Consider the following 27,096-nt stretch of genomic DNA (forward strand, 5'->3'; position numbering starts at 1 on the left):
ATTGCTTAGGGACATTAAACAATATGAGGAAGGAAAAGCATACCCGATCAGGCCCACACGCTCCTTACACACACGGAGAAGGCCAGACAGATATCCCACAAACAATCCATTGTCCACAACCGAACTAAGGCCTACGACAGGATTACAAGAACCCACAAATGGACCCAACACACCAGAGGTGGATAGACTCCTCATCACATCCAGCCCACTAGCAGGGAGTAGTTCCCAGATGATGGTACATACTCCTGCTAGGGGACAGCCAAGACCAGAAATGCCTCTCCAGAATCAGCCGACACAGAGAGATCCAGACACCAGTGAACATGACCACCATGACAACAACGAGGACAACAATACAAACCGCAGGACACCGGACAGTGCAATCAATCAAGGAAGGGTTTATCAGACCCCACAAATCAATGACCAGTCTTCCAACAACAGCACAAGTAGCAACAACAATGTTTTTTTTATCTTCAGCAGGACTCGCAACCAGAACCAGGACTTATACCAGGTTCAGACCTGGGGGTAATGAACGAAACTGGAACCACAACACCAACAATATTGAGGGAAGGAGGGGGAACAACAATCACAGGGGAAGAAGGAGCGGGAACGGGATACAGTACTAGTATTACTGGGATGGACCACCCTGATCACCCTCCCCATTCACTGATACCAGCACCTGATAGCACTGACTTCAGGTCTCCAGCAGGGGTAGGTGACATCTTTAACCTCACCACACGAGTTTTCTCGGAAAGCCATCATAAGGTACTGAAGAAAGGCTTTTCATTCATCCCGGCGCAGAGAGCCAACACGGCGGATGTTATCCTGGACCTCAAGTGCTACCTGAGAAAGTTACAACTAAAATTAGATATACAACAATATGAAGAGGAAGAAGATGAGGAAAGCTCAGAAGATAACGGACCCCTTACCATGAAGAGCCTGTACACTCCTGCACTCTCCAACACACTGAGCCTCTTTGCGAGTACCTGCGAAAGGGATATCAGGAAACTCCTTTCTGATGAGCCCTCAGCAAAGTGGCACAACCTGAACAGGGAAGAAAGACAGGCTTGGAAGGAACTGAGTCAGGACAAATCCCTACGGATTATGAAGGCTGACAAGGGATCCGGGATAGTAGTGATGGAGCAGGAGAGATATATCCAGACACTTGAAGCATCCCTCATGAATAACCAGTTCTACAAAAAGGTCAACATCAACCAGGTACAACAGAACTTTAAACAAATTGACAACCTACTGTTGGAACTGTACCTGAGGGATGAGATCTCTCAAGACGAAAAAGACTTCATGCAGGTCATGACACCCAGCCTTGGAAAATTTTTCGGAATCCCCAAGGTTCACAAGAACCCTGAAAATCCACCTTTCCGCCATGTGGTATCGAACTGAAGGACAAAAACAGAAAAGATTTCTGTCGTGGATTACATCCTTAACCCCATTGTACAGAACAGCAAATACTACATCAAGGACTCCTGGGCTTTTCTAAATGACATCTTCAAACTAAGGCTGGATGGAGGGGAATATTTACTGGTCACCCTAGATGTAGAAGCACTCTACACAAACATCCCCCACGCCAAAGGACTGACCCTCACCAGACAGTACCTGAACAGGCACTCCAACCTAAGCGGGACTAAGATTAATACTGTATGCAGGTTAACAGAAGCAGTATTAAGAAATAACTTCTTTCAATTCAACGGGAAGATTTACCACCAACAGAAAGGGGTAGCCATGGGGTCCAAAATGGCCCCAGCATATGCAAACTTAGTCCTCAGTGCCTGGGAAATGGATAAGGTTGAATCACTACCCGGGTTCAACAACACCATAATGTACAGGCATTATATTGATGACGTCTTTTTTGTCTGGAAGGGGGACAGACTTTCTCTGAGCAATTTTCTGGAAACCCTTTTCCAGAGTCTGGACTTCCTGACCCTCACGGTAGGACATATCGGAACCACCACTCAATTCCTGGATAATCCACCTCACTATAAACCCGGAAAATGGACAGTTTGACTCCAACATCTACCGCAAGCCCACTTTCCGGAATAACTATCTAGAGTTCAGCAGCCAGCATCCCCATTTCATGAAAAAGAATATTGTAAAAGGAAAATTCATCCGGTTATCCAGACTCGTTTTTAGGGACGAGGTTTTCATCAAGGAAGGTTTTTACCTCAGAAACTTGTTCCTAGAAAGAAAATACCCAGAGTATCTAGTGGACAACCTGTTCCAAGAGATCATACAGCACAGACACTCCAGGTATCCACCAATCCTGGAAAAGGGATTCACAGCAAGGGCACAGAATGGACCGAACAAAAAGGACTGGGTGTCAAGTTTCCCCTTCCAATTTCCACCGATATGTTTGGAATTAGACGGGTCCTCACCAACAATTGGGACATCTTGGGAGGAGAAAAAGGTCTGACAAAGTTACTTGGGACATCCCCAAACTTCTGTTTCAAACAAACCTCTTCTTTTGGTGGTGCGTTCGAGAGGAATAAAAGCCCATCCCCACAGAGCGAAGTATCGACAGAACCTGGAATGTCTGACTGCGGCAAGTGTGTTGCCTGTGTACACATATGAAAAAACAACAACGTCACCTTCCCGCACTGCAACAGAACTGTCAGTCTACATGACCACTATGACTGCAACACAAAAAATGTAGTCTACTGTGCTTTCTGCGAACACTGTGGGAATTTCTATATCGGCAAAATGAACAGGAAGCTGAGTAGCCGTATTAAAGAACACACTGCAGCAATACACAAACAGGACAGTTTGAATGCCTTGGCTAAACACAGTACTATTTGCCCAAACTTCACAGGATTCAAATTCACAGTGCTGGAAAAAATAACAACAGAATTTGTAGGGGACATGGACACATTCCTGCAAGTCCGGGAATTAAAATGGCAGATAGAACTGAGAGCTGATGTCTATCCAGGTCTCAACGAGACACTGAACATTAAATGTGCACTTAAATGGTATAGAGATTGAAATGTGATAGGGTTTGAAGAACTGTGCAAGAGGGTTTGAAGAATTGTGCAAGTAGATTTAATGTGTTTATGGATTTACAACTGTGCAAGTGAATATAATGAGTTTCCTCTCTCTGACTTTGACTCCCCATACCCCTGCACACATGCTCCCACTCTCTCTCTGACTTTTGACTCCCCATACCCCTACACATGCTCTCAATCACCAGGCTAGCCCCCGCTGACCCCACCAACTATACCCCCCGGTCTCACATTTTCACGCAGCCATTCAAGGGGTGATACCATCCAAACCAGCCCACGGGGTGGTACCATCTGCACTGACAGTCTTTTGGGGGACACTGTTATTCTTAGGCTCCTTGTCATGGGCGGCCCCCCCCTCAAGTCCACACCACATTCCTCCCACTCCCCCATCAGGTGGCATACCCACACATTTCTCTACACACACACACATACGAAAGCATAGTAGGACTCTCTACCTGACTCCTCCACCTTCCTCCGTTCCCTTCTTTACTTACCTTTGGAGGCAAACACTCATAAGTTACGTGTTTATATTAGAATCATCACAGCATGACTCATCTTTCCCGGTTTTTGCACACAATCCCTTTTTGCACACAGTCCCTTTTTGCACACGATCCCTTTTTGCACACAATCCCTTTTTGCACACAATCCCTTTTTGCACACAATCCCTTTCAGTATGCACACGGCACCACAAGGCTATTACTGTCTGACCAATTTACCTTGTGTAACTGCAATTGTAATGTTAATGAAAATGCACACAGCACCCTGCTTGTTCACACTTTACTATTGGAAAGGAACTGTTGTTAATTTAAATGGCCTGCTAGAACTAATGTATATAAAGGAATTGAAAATGGTTGCTCATACTTATGAAACATGTCTTTCTGAAGAAGTCTTGATAATAAATAAGACGAAAGCGCTGAAGTTCTACAAGAGTTGTTGGTGTTATTTACTATTTTATTGAATGCTTTTATTGTCACGAAGTTCATTTCTTATGTATACATTATATATATATATATATATATATATATATATATATATATATATGTGTGTGTGTGTGTATGTGTATGTATGTATATATATACATATATATATATATATATATATATATATATATATATATATATATATATATATATATATATATATATATATATATATACACAAGCACACACATATACCTGCTGTATTTACCTTTACAAACTGGATCCAGGTCATGGCTTAAAAGGGTCAGAGAGCTATTATGCTTGATTATTAATAAATATTTTACATTAAGTTAAAAAATAAAATTTAAAATAATGACAAAATGCATAGATAGCTGCATCTTGGGGTTAATAGTTTTCTGGCTTAATCTGCTGAGTTGATACAGTATGACCCATGGCTCTAAAGAATATGTTTGAATATATATATATATATATATATATATATATATATATATATATATATATATATATACACGCATACACAAGCACACACATATACTTACTGTATTTACCTTTACAAACTGGATCCAGGTCATGGCTTAAAAGGGTCAGAGAGCTATTATGTTTGCCTATTAATAAATATTTTACATTGTTAAAAAATAAAATTTAAAATAATGACAAAATGCATAGATAGCAGCTGCATCTTGGGGTTAATAGTTTGCTGGCTTAATCTGCTGAGTTGATACAGTATGACCCATGGGTCATAAAGGGAGCAATAGCTCTAAAGAATATGTTTGAAGTGTATGCCAAACTCAGTTTATAGGAATTATATGAACTCCTAGACTTACAGCTGGTGAAGTCAGAGAGGACAGAGTTTCTTTTTTTTTTTTTTTTTTTTTTTTTTAAGTTGTCAAATGGCTCTCTCTAGCCCAAACAAGAATCTAGTATCAGGAGCACAGCCATACAACACAGAGTCTCTGAACAAATTTTTTCAGTCTCATACCATGTGTTTATGCAAATGACAGAACAATTGCCATCTTTTCAGCTGTCCAAGTTGCTTTTTCTGTGTCAGTGTCTCCCACTCCCTAGGTCATATTAACACATGTAGTCTACTAATACACAAGTGTTATACCGAATATTTACCTGTACGGAGAGAGGATATTTAGAGGAGGTGGCTTATCACACCGGTGGTAAATCTCCATCACCGGGTTGGAAATTGAGTTGCGTGACACCACTTGTTGGTTCTGGACTGTCGAACTCTTAAAAGCCTTTCTCATGTTGATGTCTTGAAGTGATACTGCACAACAAAAAGAAATTAACTTTCAGGACAGATTCAGAATTATGTTAAGAAAAAGAGTGCAGTGGTTTCTCAACCCTGCCTTATTACATACATTACAAATGTTTGTATTTTTTTCTGTGTAAAACTACTAAGCCTATTAAGAACAAGTACCTCATTTCAGAGGTGAACTAGGATCACTGAAATCATTTTACAGTATTGTGCTGCAGACATGCTTTCCTACATAACTTAGCAAGAGGCGTAGATACTTGTCAAAAGTGAAATTTTGACAAAGAAGTTTGTCACACAGATTCAGTACAGGGGCACGCAAGCTGATAAATAAGTCATGTGAATGCATACTACAGCAAAGAATAGGTAAAGTGGTATACTTATGTCATCTTTCCATCTGGCTGTCTCATACTGATCATTGCATTTCATTATGTGCTTCATAACCACAATAGTATCAAAGTTAATGTTTGCAAATACTATGAGCTTGTCTTCTATAGTACTTGTAGTGCTGGAGTCTGAATGCAGGAAAAATACAGCTTTAAACAAAAACCCCAAGGCTAGCTCCTTCCTGGGATAACGTTGATGGGAAATATCCAAAAATCTGTGAAGAAGAATTCTTGAAAAAGAATAATCCAAAAAGCTGTTTTTTTTTTTTCCAAGCAAACAATCCCTTGCTAAGTGCTTTCATCCAGTAAATTTGGGGCTTTGAGCTCTGATATTATTCTTCAAGTTCTGTTTCACTGATATTTGGAAAATTCTAGTCAAAGTCATCCCGGGCAGGAGCTCTTGTGGTTTTTGATGTTTTGGTTAATTGTTTCTCGTCTCCTAGAGCATTTTTGCAATTTTCTGGTTGCTTCTTTTAAAATAATACAATTTTGTTAAGCATCTTTCTGATGCTAGAGCACAACAGCAGTTACAGAAATGAAACGCTAACACAGCCTTAAGTGTAAACACTTCTTTCGTTCTCTCTCTCTCTCGCACACACATGAAAAATTAAAAGTATAACACAGTGCCTTGCTTAAGAGCATTTTAAAGCTGTTACTTCATCAGTGACATTTAACTTCTGGCCGCTGTCTTTGTGGTTGTACTGTCCTACTGCTTTCAAAACGTAAAATACTTCAGACTACTACTTGTATTGTTTTCTTTTTTTTTGTTAGTAACTGATAAAGCATAGATCATAAGCATTTACATGTTACTGACATGGTTGCAAAGACTCCCCTTACAAGCTTTGCTTTACTTAAGTCTCAAGATGAATTTCAATATATATAGTCTCAAGCACCTATTAAGCTTGTCATGGTAAGATACCGAATCAAAATTCTATACATTTTGTCTCAGTACTGTTTGTTTACTTTTTGTATATCCATTGTAACTTGTGGCTGACCTAATCTGAAAATTAAATTCAGACACAATTTTGGCCAGAAAGTGACAATATAGGAGTTAGCTAGTATTTCTACTGAGATTGTACACAGTACATCAGAGTATTTCTCAAGATGCAATACTACAGTTTAGGGTGAGCAAGAAGAGTTTATACATTTAACATATGTAAATGAAATGACTCGTATTCAGAACATGGTAGCACAAAATATAGAAAATTGGACAAAGCTAAAACAATGGGAAGGCAAAGGCTCCAAAGGGGACATGCATTATTTTTTATATTATCTATTAACTAGCTAAACTCATTCAGCCAGTCAGTTAACCAAACAGTGTAATTTGAACTCTGTCACACATAAAAGGGGCACTTTGTTCAAAGTGACACAGTAGGCAAAGGTAGGTTAAATTGCAAACCCCATTGAATTTATAGACTCCAGATGTGCCAACCTCAACTTACTCTGTGACAAAATATCAAAATTCTCTTATGATTGCACCACCATTGATCTTGCTGCGGCAGTAAACTGTACTAAAGAATTCTATACCCATTTATAAAAATACACAGAGCTAGCAGTCCCTACTAGAACCAAGTATCAACATTTATGCAAAAATAAAAAAAAACTGGTTGTCTTTCACCATGAATAAATTCCACAACAAACTGAACTAACTCTTTACATTATATAGCAGATCCAAAAACACTCTTCTCAAAGAAAATATCAAAAGTATTATAAAAAACTATACCACCAAGAATATTATTCGACTTTACCCACAACAGTTTGGTTTTGTGAAGGGTAGATCTGGTAGACTTCTTTGAAAAGTTTATAGATGCTGTGGATGATGGTCATGTGGTACAAATTGCCTATCTTGACATGACCAAGGCCTTTGACACCATTCCCCACAATGGCATCATACAAAAGCTAAATGTTTTGAAAACTGTCCCATGTGTAATAAGATAGGTAGTAAACTGGTTGAAAGATAAACTGGTTGAAAGATAGAACACCCACAGTGCAAGATGCAGGTACCTCATCAGAAATTATGAAAGTAACCAATCCTGTCACTCATGGCTCTGTATTGGGACATCTCTTTTGTGGGGATATTACTACATTAGTAATTGGAGATTACTGTAAACTGGGAATTGTTTTTATCCAATGACATCAAACCCTCCAGAATGAACTCTCCCTGGTAAACTCAGAGTGCTAAAAATGTACTGAAACTACATGCAAAAAATGTAGTATTGTCACTATTGACCCTTGCCCACCATATTACTGTTCAGGCAATACACCACTATAAAATTAAATGTACTCAAGAACTTAGGAACATGCGTTATGTGATAATGACTGTCAGAAAACCCTTTTATTTAGCCCAGTTAATTACCAAAGGAATATCATCAAGGTCTAAAGAGGTAATAATTCCATTATACTCAATATTGATCAAACCAATTGTCAAATACAATGTCTCTCTTGGGATTTATCTAATTAAATAAATGATTAGAAAGACCCAAAAGTTCCTAACCAGAATGGTCATGGGCCTAAAATCCCTTGGCTGAGAAGACAGACTAGAAGCTCTATCCCTTTATTCAGATTATTATAAACTTTACTGGAAAAGCTCACCCAGACTCTGCCACAAACTGCTATGAGGAAACTGTTTTTTCTTTCTTGCATTTTGTATTGCTTTATTGCCTTATTCTGTTTTGTATATTGTGATTAATTTTGTTTACATTGTGTTTTACTTGTATTCTGCTTTTAATTGCATATTTAAACTAGGAAAGAAAACACATTTGTCTTTCTTGTGAGTCATACAAAAATAGTATTTTCCACACTCTCTTACCCTGATGCAGTTGCGTTTTTAAACTCCACTGTCTTTCAAGTTTCCAGCCACTTATATTAATTTGATCACATTTCTCCTTCACTCTCCCCTTTCATTGGCTATTGTAAGCATAAAATTATCATTTTGTGAAATCATCCCCTTCGGGCTATATAAATTTATTGGCCATCCTACTGTATTCTGCCAGAATACAATGCACCCATCCCCTTCCAATCGGAATTGCTCTTTTAAAATCGGTGGCCCTCCAATTAGATAGCTTAAGTAATCTTCCTTGTATATCTAACTGCTTAGTGCGCATTGCAGCTCTTAGGATATTAAAACCATTTTTTCCATCTTACCTTTAAAATCTGCAACATCTGCTCTAAGACCACCAGTTATGGATGAACCCATATTCTGCTTCACTTTGGTCATCTTGGCATTGGCACTTCTGTTTTTTGCTCCTGTTGAGATAAGGAGCATAGGGACATTATTTCTTGGAGACTGCTGACAACTGGAAAGCCTAATAACTGCTTCATAGGTACCAGCTTGGAATCTGTGCTTATATGTTGCTCCTAGTGAGAGAAAGAGAAGTGTACATCGATTCCTGACTGTTTCTGATTGAGCAGCCTGTTGCTGATTGGTCTGGTTGTTGTTCAATGTATCTACCAGGAAATGGTTACAACAAGCCTACAGACCCTTGCTTCATCTGGGACAAAAATGTGAATTATCAAAGAGCCTGTGACCTGTCTGTCATCTTGGGAGTGGTGATGCTATTTTGCTTCTGGAGAGAGAAGCAAAGGAGCATTGTATCCCAACAACATGAAGCTGTGGTGAGGCCAACACTAGTAGTAGCCAGGCAGTAGCCATTCAGGTGATTCCCCTCTTTTCATCATTCTTGCCAAGCTAATTCTTTCTTTCTTTTCAGTAAATATTGCTTGATTTCCTGCTGTCTACCTGAACTTGAAAATAACTGCCTAAATACTTCTCCATAAAGCATCAGGGTCTACATATTATTAGATTCCTCTCAAGTGTTTGGCAGTGCTCTGTATAGACACAGACACCTTGAGTTGACATTTTTCTTGTAAAAGCACCATTGAAATTTCACCATTACCTAGTTGCACACAGTACAACTACTTTGCAGTAACGAACACTGCCTCAGTTTTGCAAACTGGATACTCCTGACATTACTTTTTTATTGATTAGATAGTTTGAAGTGAAAATATAAAGATCTGTTTTCATGGATTTGATCTTTCCAGCTATCTCAGTCAACAGCTTGGTGAATATGGGCATCCTGAAGCAGTATAGAAATTGCCTAATGTTTATTGACAACCAGTTAATTCTCAATTGATATGGTATGTAAGGGATGTATTTATACAGTGTCATGGGAGGCAAATCTCTCTAATAAAAGTACTCCTATTATCAGTAAAGCTGTCAGTAGTACACACCCTGCACCCATCACACATTACTCAAAGCAGACACATAGACCCGCATATGCTGGCACTTAAATGTAGCCTTCATAAATTCAAGGGATCTCCCAGATGAAATACACATAACATATACCCTCAGCAGCCCTGAATGCACTCTTTCAAAATAACAACCACATCAACACATGCAGCTACAGCTCATGGAGCCTCTACTTCTAAGCCCATAAGGCAATCCATCACACAACCCAGCATTCTGGTCATTGTGGACTCCATTGTGAGACGCACTGATGTCCCTCTTACCAGGCTAAGGAGAAAGTCATGGTCACTTGCTTATAAGGGGCCAGGATTTGCCCAATTACACTTGCACTCAAGTCATTGGATCACAAGTACCAGTATGACTCAGTCATAGACCATGTGGGTGTAAATGACCTGATACATGCCTCCCTAGACTATATGAAGAGAGACATGGAGCTATAGGAATATGTGCCCTATCCTGTTATCAGCCAATCATTGGGCAGCATTTTACCTTCTCAAATATGATGCCAAAATACAAACAAAAGATGACTGACTTTAACAATTGGCTTAGTTTCAGGTGTCATTCTAAGGGATCCACATAGAGGGAGATAGTCACCAGACCACATTGCTTTGCCAGGGATGGTCTGTACCTCTCCTTTCTAGGCTTTCAAATGTATAGCCAAAACATTGTTCTCCCCCATAATGCCTTTTTAGGCAATGCCAAACTGAAAATACTTCAGACATAACAAACCAAACCAAGAAAATCTAAAGGTTACTGTTCAATGCTAGGAGTCTAAATGAAAAAAATTCACTCCTTAGAAGCTCTCTACACCCTAGAGAGTGCTGATGTCTGTGCATGTCACTGAGACGTGATTTAAAACCAGGGAGAGCACACCGACAGTGCAAGATCATAATGTCTTTAACACATGTAGTCTACTATACAGAGAGGGACTAAAGGTGGAGGTGCCTCAATTTACATTACAAATAAATATAACTCAAGGCTGGTCAAACCGGGCAATGTACATGAGCTTCTCCACATTCAAATAACCATAAGCAAAATCCCACACCATTTCCTTGCAAGCTATAGGTCCCCCTGAATGACCCAGGAAAGCCATACCATGTTTTTAAACTTACTGGAAACACTTTCCTAACACAATACTATATTCATGGGTAACTTTAATTACCCCACTATTAACTGGGAATTGTATATAATACCAAACATAGAGACACAGATTCCTGGATTTTGTAAGCACAGACTCCCTGGAACAAGTTGTCAGTACACCAATCAGGGGTGCAAACATAGTGGATCTGGTCCTCACTAGTATGGGAGAATGCTGCGCACCCCCCCCCCCCCGTGTAATGTCTTCGCTTGGTAGGTTAGACCACAAAATGGTCTCCTTTGAAGTAAAAATAAAAATTGGAACCCAAAGTAACCCTGGAATATTCAAGAACTACCCTAAGGCTAACTTCCTACTATTAAGTGATTAACCTGGCAAAATTTCAAGCTCCCTTAAACCCTGAGAACACTGCTACTTACAGGGAATGGTTCACAGAAACCCTCTACAAGCATGTTAATAGTTCCACAGAGGCAGCTGTACCCACCAAGAAGTAGTACAAAACTAACTCCAAAAACAAGCCACCTTGGTGGAATCACAACATCAGTAGGCTGTATAACAGAAGGAATGAAATTATGACATAGTTAGGAGGTGCAGCACAGAGCAGGCTGTGAAAGCACTGCCCTCAAACTAAACAACTTGGAGGAGAAATAAAGTCTACCAAAGTCAAATTTGAGGTAAATTTGGCCTCCTAAGCAAAGGACAACAACAAGGCATTCTCGAGCTATGTCCACAACCTCAAAGGCAATACACAATTGTATGCAGAGCTCAGTGCTAATGGAGCCTCCTATATTGAGCCAGAAGATATAACAAACCTACTGGCTGACAATTTCAGTTCCAACTTTAACCCTCTTTCCCCCTCAACTTTCCTTCAGGAAATACCATCAAATATAACTTCCCCTGCTGTCACTATGGAACATGTCCTTAATGCTCTCTCTAGGGTCAAAAACACTGCATCAATGGGCCCAGACAATATCCCAGGATGCCTTCTAAATAGCATGAAACATGATCTAACAGGCCATCTGGAATTGGTATTTAAATGTAGCCTCCAAGCAGGCTTCATGCCTCATGAATAGAGAAGAGCAACAGTCATCCCTCTGCACAAACTTGGGCCACCTACAGACCCTGGAAACTACATACCCATAAGACGCACTAATCTCGTATACAAAGCCATGAAAAGAAATATCAAGGAAATGATGAATAATGACAAAGGAAACCTACAGACACCAGACCCAATCCAATTTGTTTTCATCAAAGACAGGCCATGCCTACTGAATCTGGTGGACTTCTTTGAGAAGGTCACCAAAGCAATGGATGATGGCAAAGTATTTCACACTACTTACCTTGACCTGGCCAAGGCATTTGACACAATACCCCATTTGGGAATTGTTGATAAACTCAATAGGTTATATACACAACCTTATGTCACCCAGTGTATAGCCAGCTGGTTCACAGACAGGACTCTGGAAGATATAATTGGGGAATCCACCTCTCCATAGAGGCCAATCACAAGTGGAGTCCCTCAGAGATTGGCCCTGGGGCAACGTCCTCTTGGCATTTACTTTTCTGAAGTCAAGACCAATGTCAGTGGCCTCTGGCTGACTAAATTTTCAGATGAGTGTAAATCAGGAACCGTCATTAAAATCCCCCACCAACATAAATGTTCTCCAGGAATGACTGATATAGAGAAATTGGTGTCAGAGCAATGGACTAAAACTAAATGCCAAGAAATGTGTAACAGTATCCTTTGGGAAGTCATCCACCCCAGGTAGCTATCATAGTGACTACACACACCTAATAGTTGACCCAGTAGTCAGGGACTTGGAGACACATATACACACACACAGTAATATAGTTTTGACCATCATGTGTTAACAGCAGTGGCAAAATCACACAGTAATATAGCTTTGAATATCGTGTCAACAGCAGTGACAAAAATCATTCTATGTTGTATAACTTCCAAACAAAGGTATGACATCTAGTTCCAAGGAAGTCAATGTTCCACTGTATTCGGCATTCATCAGACCTATCGTTGAGTACAGTGCCCCATTTGGTATGTGCCTAATCAGACATCAGCAATAACTGGAATGTCTACAAAGGTTTCTCAAGAATACAGGGCATAAAATAACATGTTCTATGCTGACCCCCTTAAGGCCCTATCACTGTATTCTGTTTCTTACGGCTATTGAGGGGAGATCTGTGCCTGGCCTACAAGGCATCTTCAGACCCCACTTTGTACATCTTGCATATCCACAAAACAAACAGCACCAGAATTACTTAAACCTTACCTGTGATAAAAATGGTACCTGCTGGAGAGACAGGTATGTATACCAGAGACTACCCCTTCTTTGGAACAGGCTCCCCATCCATGTCAAGCATAGTTCCTTCCTAACTCAATAAGTGTAACTTGATCAATTGGATGGGGAATGGAAAATTCATCCCTGGTTTGGCTCATCTGTCTCTGATGGACACAGGCAGCCTGTAAATGGTTCTTCTCCCAGGTTTCTGCTTGTAAATATTTCATATCCCAAGGGTACCATAACTTGTCAGAGATTTGGGATGCATGGCTAGGCTTAAAAAGGCCCTTGTGATTGTTAGCCTAGTAAACGCATATGATCCTGTTTTGAGGGGGAGATCTGACTTGTTAATGGTGCCATTGAAGAACCAGCTGTTCTGCACCTCCTGGATATCTGAAAGTCCAATGGCTCCCTTAGTAGTAGAACCAGGGACCTAAAACTTCAACAACAGTAAAACAGATGGAGTGTTTTAAGCAGTGCAACTCACTATCTTCCTTTAAACATAACGTAGATGACTGGATGTTTTTTACAGACTTACTCCATGATTGACTGGTAGAATCCTTTGTGAGAAAGGAAGTCTGGCATGAGAAAGGTAATAGGAAGACATAAATGGTCACAAGTCTCAGTAGCCTTGAATATCTATGAACCCTGTACTCCTGATTACAGTAAGCAGTTTGTTAAAAGCTCAGAACCCTGCCATTAAAAATGAATTCACTTTTAAAGTTAACAAGAAGAACATTTTCTAAACAAGAACTAGGATACTCTTGAGTATCACTACTGTATTTCTCAGCAATTTACTAGAGAATCAGACATTAAATATGTCACAAAAGACTGCAAAATATAAAATGGTATCAGAAGAATTCTACAAAATGAGGGACAGATGAGATGCAGCTAACTCGAATTCCCTTAAAAAGTTGAGAGAGTAATGGAATTTGCATTGGTGTGCATTACCTGAAGAACAAGAACTGTGAAACTGTAAAGAATGGCATTATTGACCAATTTATAATAATCAGTAATTTACCAAAAAATGAACCATTTTATGAGGAAAAAGACAATAACATCAGCCAAAATCAGGGATGTTCTGCAAAACTGAGGACTGGTGAGAAGATAAGTAAAGCTACCCCCTCTGCCTGATGCTACACATACATACACAGGCACACAAACCTAGAGAGTGTACTGCATAGTTCCATATCAGATCAACACTAAATGTGACTATCTTCAACACTGTGTGGTGCCAGCCTTTAAAGATGACCATTCTACGTCATAACAGGCTTGCCTATGATTAATCCAGTTTTATTTTGACAAGCTTCAGGATATTAATCTATATGCAAAACCCCCACAAAAGAGAAGAAATCCGATGTGTTGCATATCAAAATGGAGCAATGGAAAATACCACATTTACATGGCAAAACTGGTATTGATAGATGTGGGTGGGTCAAACTGAGACATTTGTTTGGTTATGCTGATATCTATGGGATCCCCCAGCAAGCCCAGGTGCTAAGCAGCTGCCTTGGTTGCCTTGTCCTGGATCCATTTCTGGTGGAGTTGAGGGTTGATGGAAGCTGAGAAGATAACTGCAAATTTCCCCATAATTTAATGGTTTCCTGATCTTTCCACATTCACAGATTTGTAGGAGAAAAGAAGCAGTTCCTGACCTAGCCTCATTAAAAATCTATACTGAAGACAGATTGGTTTAAAGAAATCACATGACTCATTTTGGTGAAGGAAAACATTGTTCTCTCTTGCCAACTGATTTTTAGATCTGTAGGATGCTTCATGCTTCAAATTGATGGGTGGTCACCCTTTATAGTAGATCTCACAACACAAAGGCTTTCCTCTGATTTAATAATTCAGGCACAAAGACCTGAAATAATCTCATTTGTCAGCCAATCAGTAAAAAAAGGCTTTCCTTTCCTGGTGGCATTTAGACGTTTTTCTTTCGCTAAACTATACAATTTGAATACAGTTGTCTTAGATGATCCCCTACAGTGATCGGAGCATATTTCTCTGTCTTGCTCTTCATTAGCATTTTCTCACTTTATTGCTGCTGTGCTCTCTAGCATTTTTAGAGCAGCGTAGTCTGACTGTCCAGTTACAATTCATTATCTTGAGAAAACAGGACAGTAAAATGCCCATTCAAATCATCAAGATCTGCCTTTCTTTTGGAATGTAGAACAAATATTACGTAACTGCAGTAAGGGGGCTTATACTGTTGCCTAGTACAATCGGACTCCATTTGAAGGTGGTTTGTAAATGCAACTTCATGCAATTCATAATTAGAAGTTCATTGAAGAGCTGCTCACTGTTCCATCCCATTTAAATTGAATATCAATGGATCTGGGATGCGGTAAATGAAGTATCTAATACTGTAAAATATAGAAACTTTGGATGTGGTGGATGTTTGCGATTTATTTTATTTGTATTCCAGAGGATGATTTCTGCTCAGTATCAAAACTCAACAGGTTCACTCTCTTCCAGCACATAAAACTGCATTGCCAACTCGCATCCATTGTCATTGCTCCACAGATTCTCCTTTTCCACCATTCCTGTTTTTAGGTTGCCATCTGGGTGCAACATGTAACATTAGGGAGAGAGACCTTCATTAATTTCTGATAATGTTTACAAATATATATATGTTCCATGTACAAACATACTGCAAAAAAGTGTGCTTAAATGACCTCCACTGTGTTTATGAATTCCACGGGTCACTTATTAGTCAATAACGACCATATGCTTCTTTACAGAAAGATAGGTGGATAGATTTGGGAAAAAAAGAAAAAAAATTATTTTATGTTTGCATGAGAACTTTGCTCTTTCTATATTTGGATAGAAATGGACTTTTTCAGACTAACCCAATGATGCAATTTGATCACATTTTAAATGTAAATCTACATGAAAACAATCAGAAGGCTTAGCCAAAAATCATTAGCCAACTAAATTCCATTACAGATGCCCAGTAGCTTAACACCAGGAAAGGATCAACCAGTTGAAAAACCTCGGATGAGCTAAGAAACTATTGTTCAACAAATCAGCTTGATTGTTAGAAATGCAGAATCCAGTCATAGACCTGGCAAGCAAATAGATAAACACTCAAAACCTGGATTGTGAGACTATACAGTTATGGGGAAAGCATCTTGGTGTCTGGTAGCATGCAGCACAGCCATTTACTGAGATGGGTGGAAAAGTGAGATGAAAGGAGGTATTTACATTGTTAATAAAGGTCAGGATGTGTCAAGGTCTGGAACTAGTAGCATACAAAAGAAATCATAACCATAATTTATAAATGTGAATAAGAATATGATCCTGGCAGAGTCAGGTTACAAGTTTCAAGAAAAAGACAAGACATGATGTCAGTTGATGAGGAGGGAGAGAGACAGGGAAAAAGTAAGGAAGCTATAGGACTGACAACTTCTTAGATGCCCAAAGTGGAACTTTTTTATGGAAGCATATTTTTGTTCAGGATAAATCATATCCACAACCATTGCAAAGTACTGAACATCAATTTGCTGCCAAAATAATGTTTTTACTTTTGCAGAATTTGTTTCTGTTGTTTCAGATAACATTAAGGCAATTCATAAATAAAAATAATTATTTCATGTAGCTATTACAAGAAATGTGGGAAATATTTTTTGCACAAAAAATCTCAGGACATTTACATTTTTCATGATTTTGTTTCAGGATGTAACTGCAAATAGGCACTGCTCTTCATAAAGAGGGTCAAGTGATGACTCTAGCTGAGTAGAGAAGAGAGAAACTTTTATTTTGATTTAAATTTGGTGTGTGTGTGTGTGTGTGTGTGTGTGTGTGTGTGTGTGTGTGTGTGTGTGTGTGTGTGTGTGTGTGTGTGTAACAGTTCCATACTATTGATACAGTAATTTGCTTTATAATAGTGTGTTAAGGTGATGTCCAAATGAAAATTAATAGTAAACTAATATGAGGCCATACTACCACTGTAGACCAAATACTGGGAAACAAATGGTGATTATCAGCGTAATGGATATGTTTGCATATTAAGGACCTAATAAAAAGAGGAGCACTTTCACCAACATATTTTAGATTGTAATGAGCGTTGAGCTTCAATAAGAACTCGGCTTGTATAAGCCAATAATCTGTTAAAATGGTTTTCTTGGTGGGAATGAGTTCCATAATTGTACCCCAGACTGAGATAACCTTTCAAATGGGAGATGAAACCACGATGTTCTTGAGTATGGGTAGAAAAAAAGTGTTCTCTGCATCTGCTGACCTTTGAGACCCAACAGGTTATTTTTTTAAGAGTTATTAAAATCCAGTTGGAGTGTCCAAAAATTGATTATGTCCTCTGGAGTTCCTCTACTAGTTAAAGCTGAAGGGGAAAATCTAATGTTTCTTGTGCCACTGCTGTATGAGGATAGAAGTAAGGGCATTAAATTGGGCATTTACATACTTAGCTAAAATTATAGATCAGTCAATATCTTGCAGAAAATGCAGCATCAAAGTATATAATTTAACTGCCAGTTAAACTCCCTATTCAGAATTTTATGTTTTAAACAGGTAACATAATCTTGTAATAATTAATTCCTATGGTAGCTTGAGAGAAAATGGCAGGGAAGCAGTTTTTTACAAGCCAGAATATAACTGTCAAAACTCCAAGACAAAAAAAGGAAGACAGTAAAAGATGTCAGATATTCATATACAGGCCTTCAGATAATGAAAGCCAAAACTCGGCCTCATTAAATCTACACTTCAGTTACTGAAATAAAAATGTCACACATCTTAATTTATATATCCAAATGCCAATGTAATTAGAAGAAATTTTCAAAGAAATATTTTTGAAAAAGCCAGCAACTAGCCTGCAAACACTTCAGAGTGATTATTTAAAGTGAATAACATCGTTTTTTCCACAAGCTGTTTCTTACAGTTTAGAAAGCAGTTTAGGGAATACATTTATCAAACTTTTGGGATAATGGTCTAGAAAAGTTATAGGGATCACTACCAAAAAATAAACAACTATATGGTAGCAGTGCAATGAATTTTATGAGACTCAGAATAGTCCTAATGTGCTCATAAAATCTCATAAAACAGAAAAGAATAAAGATAGGCCAGCAGAGATGAGATTATTTAAATATATTATCTGCTCTACTTCAGCCTAATGCAAATAAGTTATTTGGTGTATATAACATAAATATAAGTTGTAGATGTGAATATTAAGCACAGTAACAATTTTTAAAGTCAAGCACTGCAATTAACAATGAAAAAACCCATAGTTTAATACATTAATAGAAAAACATTGTTCTGGCATTCTGATGCATTTTATTTGATATATCTAACTTCTAAAATGTTCTTTCACTTTTCATTTCTCTCTTTGACAGTCTCCGGAAGCTTTCATTCCCTTACAGATATTTAAATTAAGATATACTGGATAATAACTACATTTAGTGGATCAACTGTGCTCATTAATGAAATAACCTGTTGTTTAGCTGAAACCTCTGTCTGAATGGTAGGCATGCAGCAGTGAACACTATACTTTATTCAGCAGTATGTTTAGAAAAATGGATTCCGCTGAGGGTTTGTAGTTTTATGTATGGCACTCCACCCTCTCACCATACCTCCCGGTCACCATTGTTATACCAAAAGGTTCTATCCTTAGCCCCCTCCTAATTAACATTCTCAGCAACACCCTCCACACACCAATACAACGGGCATCCCTAATACAGTATGCATATAGTGCTACACTCATTTGCACATTTGAGTATGTGGCACACATCCAAAATATTACTAAGAAAGCTTTAACAGCAACCGAAACCTGGCTTTTGTAACTCACAACTCATGCTCAACCCTAACAAAATATTACCTTTTTACCCCAAATCTCTCTCCCATGATAAAATAAAATTTGTAGTCCATCTCTTGGTAATACAGCCATTGATGTCACTTCTCATAGCAAATTATTATAGAGGATAGTGGATGATGGTCTTAAATTTGACATGCATATACGAACTTGTATAAGAAAAACTCATCAGGGATACTTCATAGAGCCAAAAACGTTCTCAATGATGGAACAAAAGATATCCTTACCACTACTTATCTCCTTCCAAATATTCTTTATGGTACTCCCATAATTACTAACCTTCAGATATCACAAAAATCAAAACCTGAACAATGTTATAAAAATGTGATGAACTTGCAGCAAATACCTCTTTCAGAAGCCATCACATATAGCACTAAAAAGCATAAACTGGTTAGAAGTACTCCAACTAACATGTACACAGCTTCTTGCTAGCCATAAAATTATCTATAGTCCATCTACTTGTCTAGTACTAAATAACATTCTACATAGTTTACTATCAAAATGTTAGCGTTCATAACATTGAAGAAAAAACCCAGTGAAAGTCCGAATATACAGCAATTCACAATGCCGAATCAGCTGAACGAATTCAGCAGATTCAACATTGTCTCGGAAGAGAACACATGATGTCCGTATAGGAGGTCAGGTAAGTGAAACACCTACAGCTCACGTCATATTTTTGCAGGGGGGCAAGCCCATCTACACCCCCTACTAGCTATATATTTCAACTCCACAATCGCACTACAGTGAGGAAAGGGTTGAATGTCCCAATCCGCACTGTACCATGATCTCTGTACATTACATCGAGTTCATGTTGGCGAATGCACAGTAGCATTCCCTGATGTAAGATTTCATTCCTGTAATGCTTGGCAACATGGGAATCTAACACCTACCATTCGATTTTCCATCTGCAGAGTATGTACATTAATTATGTTGATAGTAAACCATTCTACACAACTATATTCCTAGTTGGTCATTACAATTCAGTGACCAAAAAACTCCTGTCTGTCCACAAACCTATCAAATCTGCTGGGCATTGTCTGTATCCGTACCATGTTACTAAGGCCTTGAACTCGTTACTTCTGTCTACTAGGTCAATACCCTCCATCCCTCCCATCCTTCAAAACCATTCTAAAAGATTTGCTATCCAAAAGCTGGTTCTTTTCTTGTTAAACATCAGGATAAACTATATCCCTAAATGGGGCATATACCTATTCATACATTACGTCTTCTTACTCTCCCCTCTTCACTTACTTCCTTACTTCTATCAGTTTCTTTATCCTGCTTTTTCTCCAAGTACACCATAAGCCTGCTTTTCTTTCACTGTGTGTTGCCATTCCTGTTCGTATTATACTAACTTACATTTAACCTCTCTATAAACTGGCTAAAATGTCTCTAACTATCAAATCATAGTCGTATAACTTCTGTCTTTTCTTAACTAATGTTTTCATATTGTGTCTAAGTAGGTATAATTACTGAAACTATTTTTTTGTATTATTTTTAAAGACTGTAAAATTATTATCCTTAAAATATTTTGTAATACATTATAGCTTTTCACCTCAGGCCTATGCTAAAAATTGACTCTTACCCATTCTGATTTTCCCTGTAATCAAATGTCAGTAAATAAATAACTAAACTGTATCAAAACAGGTTGTCTGATTAATCTGAATAAAAATGTTCACTTTCCATTGTCTTATTTGTTGAAGAGATTTCAGAAAGCTGGTGTTCGTATAGAAAACAAATTCCTGTTCCTATGGAAAAGAATATTTCACTAATACCAAGGATAAAGATTTGAATTTAAGGCAATTCAATTTTTCAGATGTTTGAAGAGACTTAAGTAAATTCCTTTCTACATCCATATGTATCTATATATCTGTCTTGTATCTATCCATATATACCTATATCTGTGTCTTCATCTGTCTGTCTCTGTGTGTGTGTATCTTTACCTAAAAGTAATTTTGCCAGGAACAGAAAGTGCTCCCATGTATTACTTCTGCTGGCAAGTAGCACACCTTATTTAAAAGTTGCATTTTAAATTTGTAGAATAGCTGGCTTCATAACTCCTAGGTATTTCAGAAATGGACAGAAAATTCAAGATATGAGCCCTCGTATATTCCCATGATTTTTTTTCCTTTGTATTATTCATAGGAACAATTGGATTCTATTAAATAAGTTCCTTTTTGTTGTAGTTACACAATCACGGAGTCTGAAGAGGCCACCTCTAAGTCTTTTTAAGTTGTGCTGTTTGCTTTTTTAATATTAGTATCTAAAACCAGTATTGCAGCACAATAACATTTATATACTGAAGCATATTTAATAATGCATACATAAAAAAAAATCGGGCTAATATTTTATCCAACCATTCCTGCCCATTAATTAGCAACAGGGAAAATAGGAATTATAACAAACTTTGATTGCTTTCATGGTGCTTCCAATTATTTTTCATAAGAAATTACTTCAAAAAGTAATCTAACTTTGTAGAGGGTAGAATTATTTTTTAGCAGACTGCCTGTCTGCTCAAACCTAAACATTTTGTTGTGATGATTAGTCACTGCAAACTAGATTTCCAAAACATTAACGTAGGAAATAATACAAAACCCATGCCTAACGTACCTTTCAACCAGGAAACATCAAAAATCTGGACAAGGTCAATGAAAAATAGGTACAAATCTGTACGCTGATTAACATAAAATTTGCACACGTAATTATGAAACCCTGCCCACTCCAGTGGAATTGTGGGATATCAATTTTCAAACACAAACTGAAGAACTGACAACAAAATATGGCACCAGAGTCCCCCCCCCCCACCATATGCAGCCATTCCAATGTCCGATTACCGGGCTATTTTTCTTAATTTACCATAAACACTAATGTGCATACTGCTTTACTTCTACAATGATTATTTGGTTTTTATTTTTACATTTTCTAGTACAATGCACAAACACTAATAGGCACCTGCTAAACAAATCAGCACCATCTTGCAATGAAAGCAGACTTGGCATTAAAACTTCTCTGCCCTTGAAACTCGCATTCATTGAAACAGCATTGAAACCCACACCACATCCAAAGAAAATGCATCTGGCCAGTGGTGGATAAAGATTACCTTTGGGCTGTTTTTAAATCATATGGCCCCTTGCACACAAAACAAGAAACATACATGTGTTCTTCAATACACCTTCCTGACTTTATTAAATTACATTCCTTGTGTAATACAGCACACTTGTTAGAGCGATGTTTAAATTTATTGTTTGAACATTTTTCCAGTAGGCAATAAAACAAAATGCATGAACCAATAATGACAAAACTGCCCAATTCAGAACATTTCCATCATAAAAGTCTACTTACACACACACACATGCACACATTTATATATATATATATATATATATATATATATATGTGTGTGTGTGTGTGTGTGTGTGTGTGTGTGTGTGTGTGTATATCAGTATTGTAAGCCATGGGCATCTTGCATAGCTTCACAAACTTATTTTCAATTTCAGTTTTTTGATGGACTTACTCTGATTTGTGTTATCGGACCAAATCAGTAGCTGTAAATGCACAACAAAATAAACTAGGCGAACTGCATGTTTTAAGACTTCCTATTTTTAGAGTAAGTACTGACAGACCGTGTCCTACATTCATCCTGAAGCATCAAAACTATCATTGTAATGCAGGTGCTGTTAATTGGCCATTCTTGCTTCTCCACTGTCTGCAGTGAAAACCTGTTTTATCTTGAATGCTGGAAAATGCACTGTACTTGTTTAAAAATATTGTTCTTATAATGCAGCACAGAACATAATAATTATGATTTCCTGTACATGAGTTTGGGTTAATGATATTTTTTGCTCTTTCCACTTAGACACAAATGCCCTTGTGCATTACATTTTCTCACTTCTGTTGTATTTGTAGCTACACCCTTGACTTGTTACACCCACCCCAAAGTACAACAACACAGTACAGTACCAGCAATGCATCTACATACTGTGGGATTAGAACCCACAGCCTTCTGCATCAAAAGCAAGTATTTAACCTGTTATGCTATTAACAATGCAAACAGACTCAGCAGAAGCAACACTAAAATTCTATTCCCATGAAGCTCTCAGCTCCTTGTAAAATCTACTCGACACAACTGTATCTCTCAAATTTGCAGCACAAGAAATCTGGAAAAAGCCAAAATTTATTGGGGGGGGGGACAAAAGCCCAAAACCAGGGCACATTTTAAACATTTCTTGTATAATTTTATAAAGTTGCTAGAATAAAATGTTATGTTACCACCATGTGTTTCACTGCCAAGTCTCGACTCCAGGACTCTGTGCATTACAGTCAGAGTAACATACCACTATGCCATATCAGCAGTTTCCTGAACAGCAGAAAGAATGAAACTTAAATGGCTATAGCTCTCAAGCTCTTAGAATAAATAACCTGGACAAAGCCAATAATGGGAGAATACAGCCCCAAAAACATGGACCACATTTCAAATACTGATCTTATAAACTTGAAAGTTGCTAGAATAAAAAGTTTTGTGTTGCCATTTATTTTGTGACTAATATGAAGTCTGAAATTCAAATGCCTGTCATTATTTAGTGAATTCAACCCTTCACTGAAATCCAGAAAACAACAGATTTTATGAGGAACAGAACAAAAGTATGAGGCATAAATAAGGAAAGTTTTCAGAAGGGGTGGTGGGTAGGGAATTTAGGCTCTTGTTACCTGTACCCAAGGTTGAGCCCGAGTACTTCCTCTAGCCACCACTTATAGGGCCCACCTGGGGCATTTTACCCACATGCGCGTGCACACACACACACACACACACACACACACACACACACACACACACACACACACACACACACACACACACACTTTGTAAGATTTCCAATTCACCTACCGGCCTAAGTTTGGGAAATTGAGAAAACCAGACCACCCAATGAAAACAAACCCAGACAAAGAAAAAGCATGCAGACACCAGGTAGAAGGCACCCCAGCCGGGAACTGAACCAGAGAATCAATCACTGTGAGGTATCACTGTTAACTGATGTGCAATTACATTTAGATAAAATGGTGTATTTTTGCAGATATTATAATGGACTCTTGCGTATGTGTAAGAATTATATTCACTTATTTAAATAAAGTCGTTATCCCTGCAAAACTCAAAATAGCTGTTCTATTCAATTCTATAGGAAGAATTATTTTTTTTTGTATATTACAACTACTTTAGCATATATATATATATATATATATATATATATATATATATATATATAAAAAACATATATATATATAACAACATATATATGTATGTGTTTGTGTGTATATATATATATATATATATATATATATATATATATATATATATAAAAGAGAGAGAGAGATAACTTAAGATATGGAAAAGAATTTTCTACTTGGAGTTTGTAAGATCCTCACCTGCTTTTGCCATATATTGTTAGCATTTTTAATGCAAGAAAATAAATGAATGCGAAAGAGAGTTCCATTAAGGAAGAAACCGTTCTGACAAGGAGTGTATTTTCATGCATTAAGTATATAAATCAAAAGAGATATGTAATCATGAAAGATTGCCAAAGATGGATTATAAAGAACACCAGAACTGCATCAGCTTTTCTGATAACATGTACCCCATCTTAGTATAATTACAACCTTAATATATTATGCTTGATGAAAAATTCATTCCAAAATAACAAAATAAGATGCTCTCTGGGACTATTTTTTATAGAAGTGTTGTGTTTGTTTAGTCTGTAACTATTCATAATCCCTATTTCCACTGCTAACAGTAAAGAAAAAAAATTTAAGTACAACAGTCTCATAAAATTAGTAGCGGATCATATGGGTTTACTTTATATCATCAAAAAATTAAAATCTCGAGCGCCACTATCAGCGAAAATGCAGGAAGTCATAAATTATTTTTTTTGGATTGCAGTACAGTAGAGATCAGGATATTTGCCCTTTCCTTACTGTAGTGCTATCTTGGAGTTGGAATTTATATTTAGTGGGGGGTGTGGGGGGGCACAGCCCCCCACAATAGCGATTTTGACTTTCTGCATTTTCGCTGATGTTCAGTGCTCAAGATTTTAATTTTAGGATGATCTAAAGTAGTTCCAATCATATACATAAATTAAATATTTTATTTTGTGAAATGTTAAGTCAGTCCTATGATTCTGTGTTTTTTGTATAAACTGTGTTCAGAAATTAAATGAGATATCATTAACCACAACTTGTTTAATCAACATTTTATTTTATATTTAGAGTCTATTAGTAAAGATATTAAAAAGTAATGGGCCAAGAATAAAGCCTTGGGGGAGCTCCCATTTTTACTTGGAGAGAAGGGGAGAGAGCAGAATGCCATCCCACTGATTGGCATCAGTCTGTAAGATAGCTAGAAAAACAGGCAACAGTAGAAGTGGAGAAGATAAGGTTAGTCAGTTTAGTCAGAAGAAGCATGTAAGAGCCGGTGTCAAAGGCTAAGACAGGTTTGTTATTGTCTCTGGCATGGGAAATAGTGTTAAGGAAGGATATGAGAGAAGTAGTAGTACTATGTTTGGGGTGAAAGCCATGTTGTGTGGGTGTGAGCAGGTTTTCCTTTAGTAGGTATTGTATGACTTGCTTATGTATGCATTTTTCCAGTACTTTAGAGAGTGGGGATAGGATTGCAGTAGGCCTAAAGTTAGTGATTTCTGTGGAGTTGCCTTCTTTATGTATAGGTATGTGTAGAATTCTTTCCAGATAGAGGGGACCTGTGACTCGGAGCAATTTATCAAGATAGATACTGAGAGAGCAAGTGAATGGGCAGCTAGCTGAGGGAAATAGGAAGGAATATTGTCTGTTGATGTGGAACACTGTTTGTTTTAGTTTGGAGAGTAAAGATTTGATGTAGCTGATAGGAACAGATATGAGTGAAAAAAGTAGTAGAGTTTGGAGTAGGAGTGGACTCAGAGGAATTAGTAGTCTGGTTGTTTTTAAGGTTAGCTATGTTAGTAGAAGAGGTGTTGAGTAATCATTTTAGATATGGATTCGATGAAATAGGTGTTAAAAGATGGTAGCAGTTTCTTTGGTTTCTAGTTAGGGTAGGGATTGGGGGAGGAAGGGTTCCCAGAATGTAGTATTTGGTTAATAGAGTTGCAGAATTTTTTGGGATTTGATCTTTGAGTTAGAGTAGAATTCTGTTTTATCTTTAATGGTTTTTTTTTTTGTTTTTTTGTCATATTTTCAAGTTCTTTATACTTTTGTAAATCTGTTTTCAAAAAGTCAAAAAGGTGAACCAAATGATAAAGTGGAGTTAAGCAACAAATAATCCAAGTAGAAAAGAAAAAAGCAAGCTCCACAATGTTGTACAACCTTTTAATAAAATAACAAAGCTTTCAGACCACTGAAGAAGGACCTATGGTCTGAAAGCTTTGTTATTTTACTAAAAGGTTGTACAACATTGTGGAGCTTGCTTTTTTCTTTTCTACGAGTTTAGTTTTCACCCATGTTTTCCACATCCTGTCTCTAGCTATCACTAGTGTGAGTAGCAGATGTTAGCCATGGGGAGATGTTAGATTTTATATGAACTGTGCAGAGAGGCATAAAGCTATTAAGAATATTAAGAAGGATAGAGTTGAAAGAGTGTATGGCGTCATCGAGGAGAGTTGGTTAAGGTTAGTCCAGTTAATGCTAAAGAGATGGTCTCTAAAAGTCTTTGAGCAGAACTTTAATTTGCAGCAGGTTATATCTGTGTGACCTGATGAGGTGGGGAGTGAATCTAAGAGTTTTACTGGGGAATGGTCACTTAGGGAGTTGGGTAATGTTTCAGGGTTATGATATTTGCAGGGATCAGAGACTAGTATCCAATCTACAAGGGTGCCAGGGTTGCAAGAATTATTGCTATGTGTTGGTTTAGAGATGAGTTGTGTAAACCAATAGAAGTTAATGCAAGAGGTAGAGTTAGGAGAGCAGAGAGATAGCCAGTAGATATCAACATCCTCAAGGAGTAAAGCTTGTTGTCAGAATTTCAGCTGGAGGGGAGTGTGGGATAGGTTTGTTAGCACA

General features: G+C 37.8%; 1 protein-coding gene across 3 annotated transcripts in view; it reads right to left on the reverse strand.

The window, feature by feature from the left end:
- The window catches only part of LOC122790096 (wiskott-Aldrich syndrome protein family member 3-like), a 995,086-nt gene that overhangs the window by 383,568 nt on the left and 584,422 nt on the right, over positions 1-27,096 (reverse strand). For all 3 annotated transcript variants that reach the window (XM_044057665.1, XM_044057666.1, XM_044057667.1), the window contains one exon: positions 5,069-5,222. In XM_044057665.1, coding sequence (XP_043913600.1) covers positions 5,069-5,222 — 154 coding nt within the window. The remainder of the gene's footprint in view (positions 1-5,068; positions 5,223-27,096) is intronic.

Source organism: Protopterus annectens, chromosome 15.part0 (assembly GCF_019279795.1).
Source record: "Protopterus annectens isolate FY-2018-M chromosome 15.part0, PAN1.0, whole genome shotgun sequence".
NCBI classification, from domain to species: Eukaryota; Metazoa; Chordata; order Ceratodontiformes; family Protopteridae; genus Protopterus; species Protopterus annectens.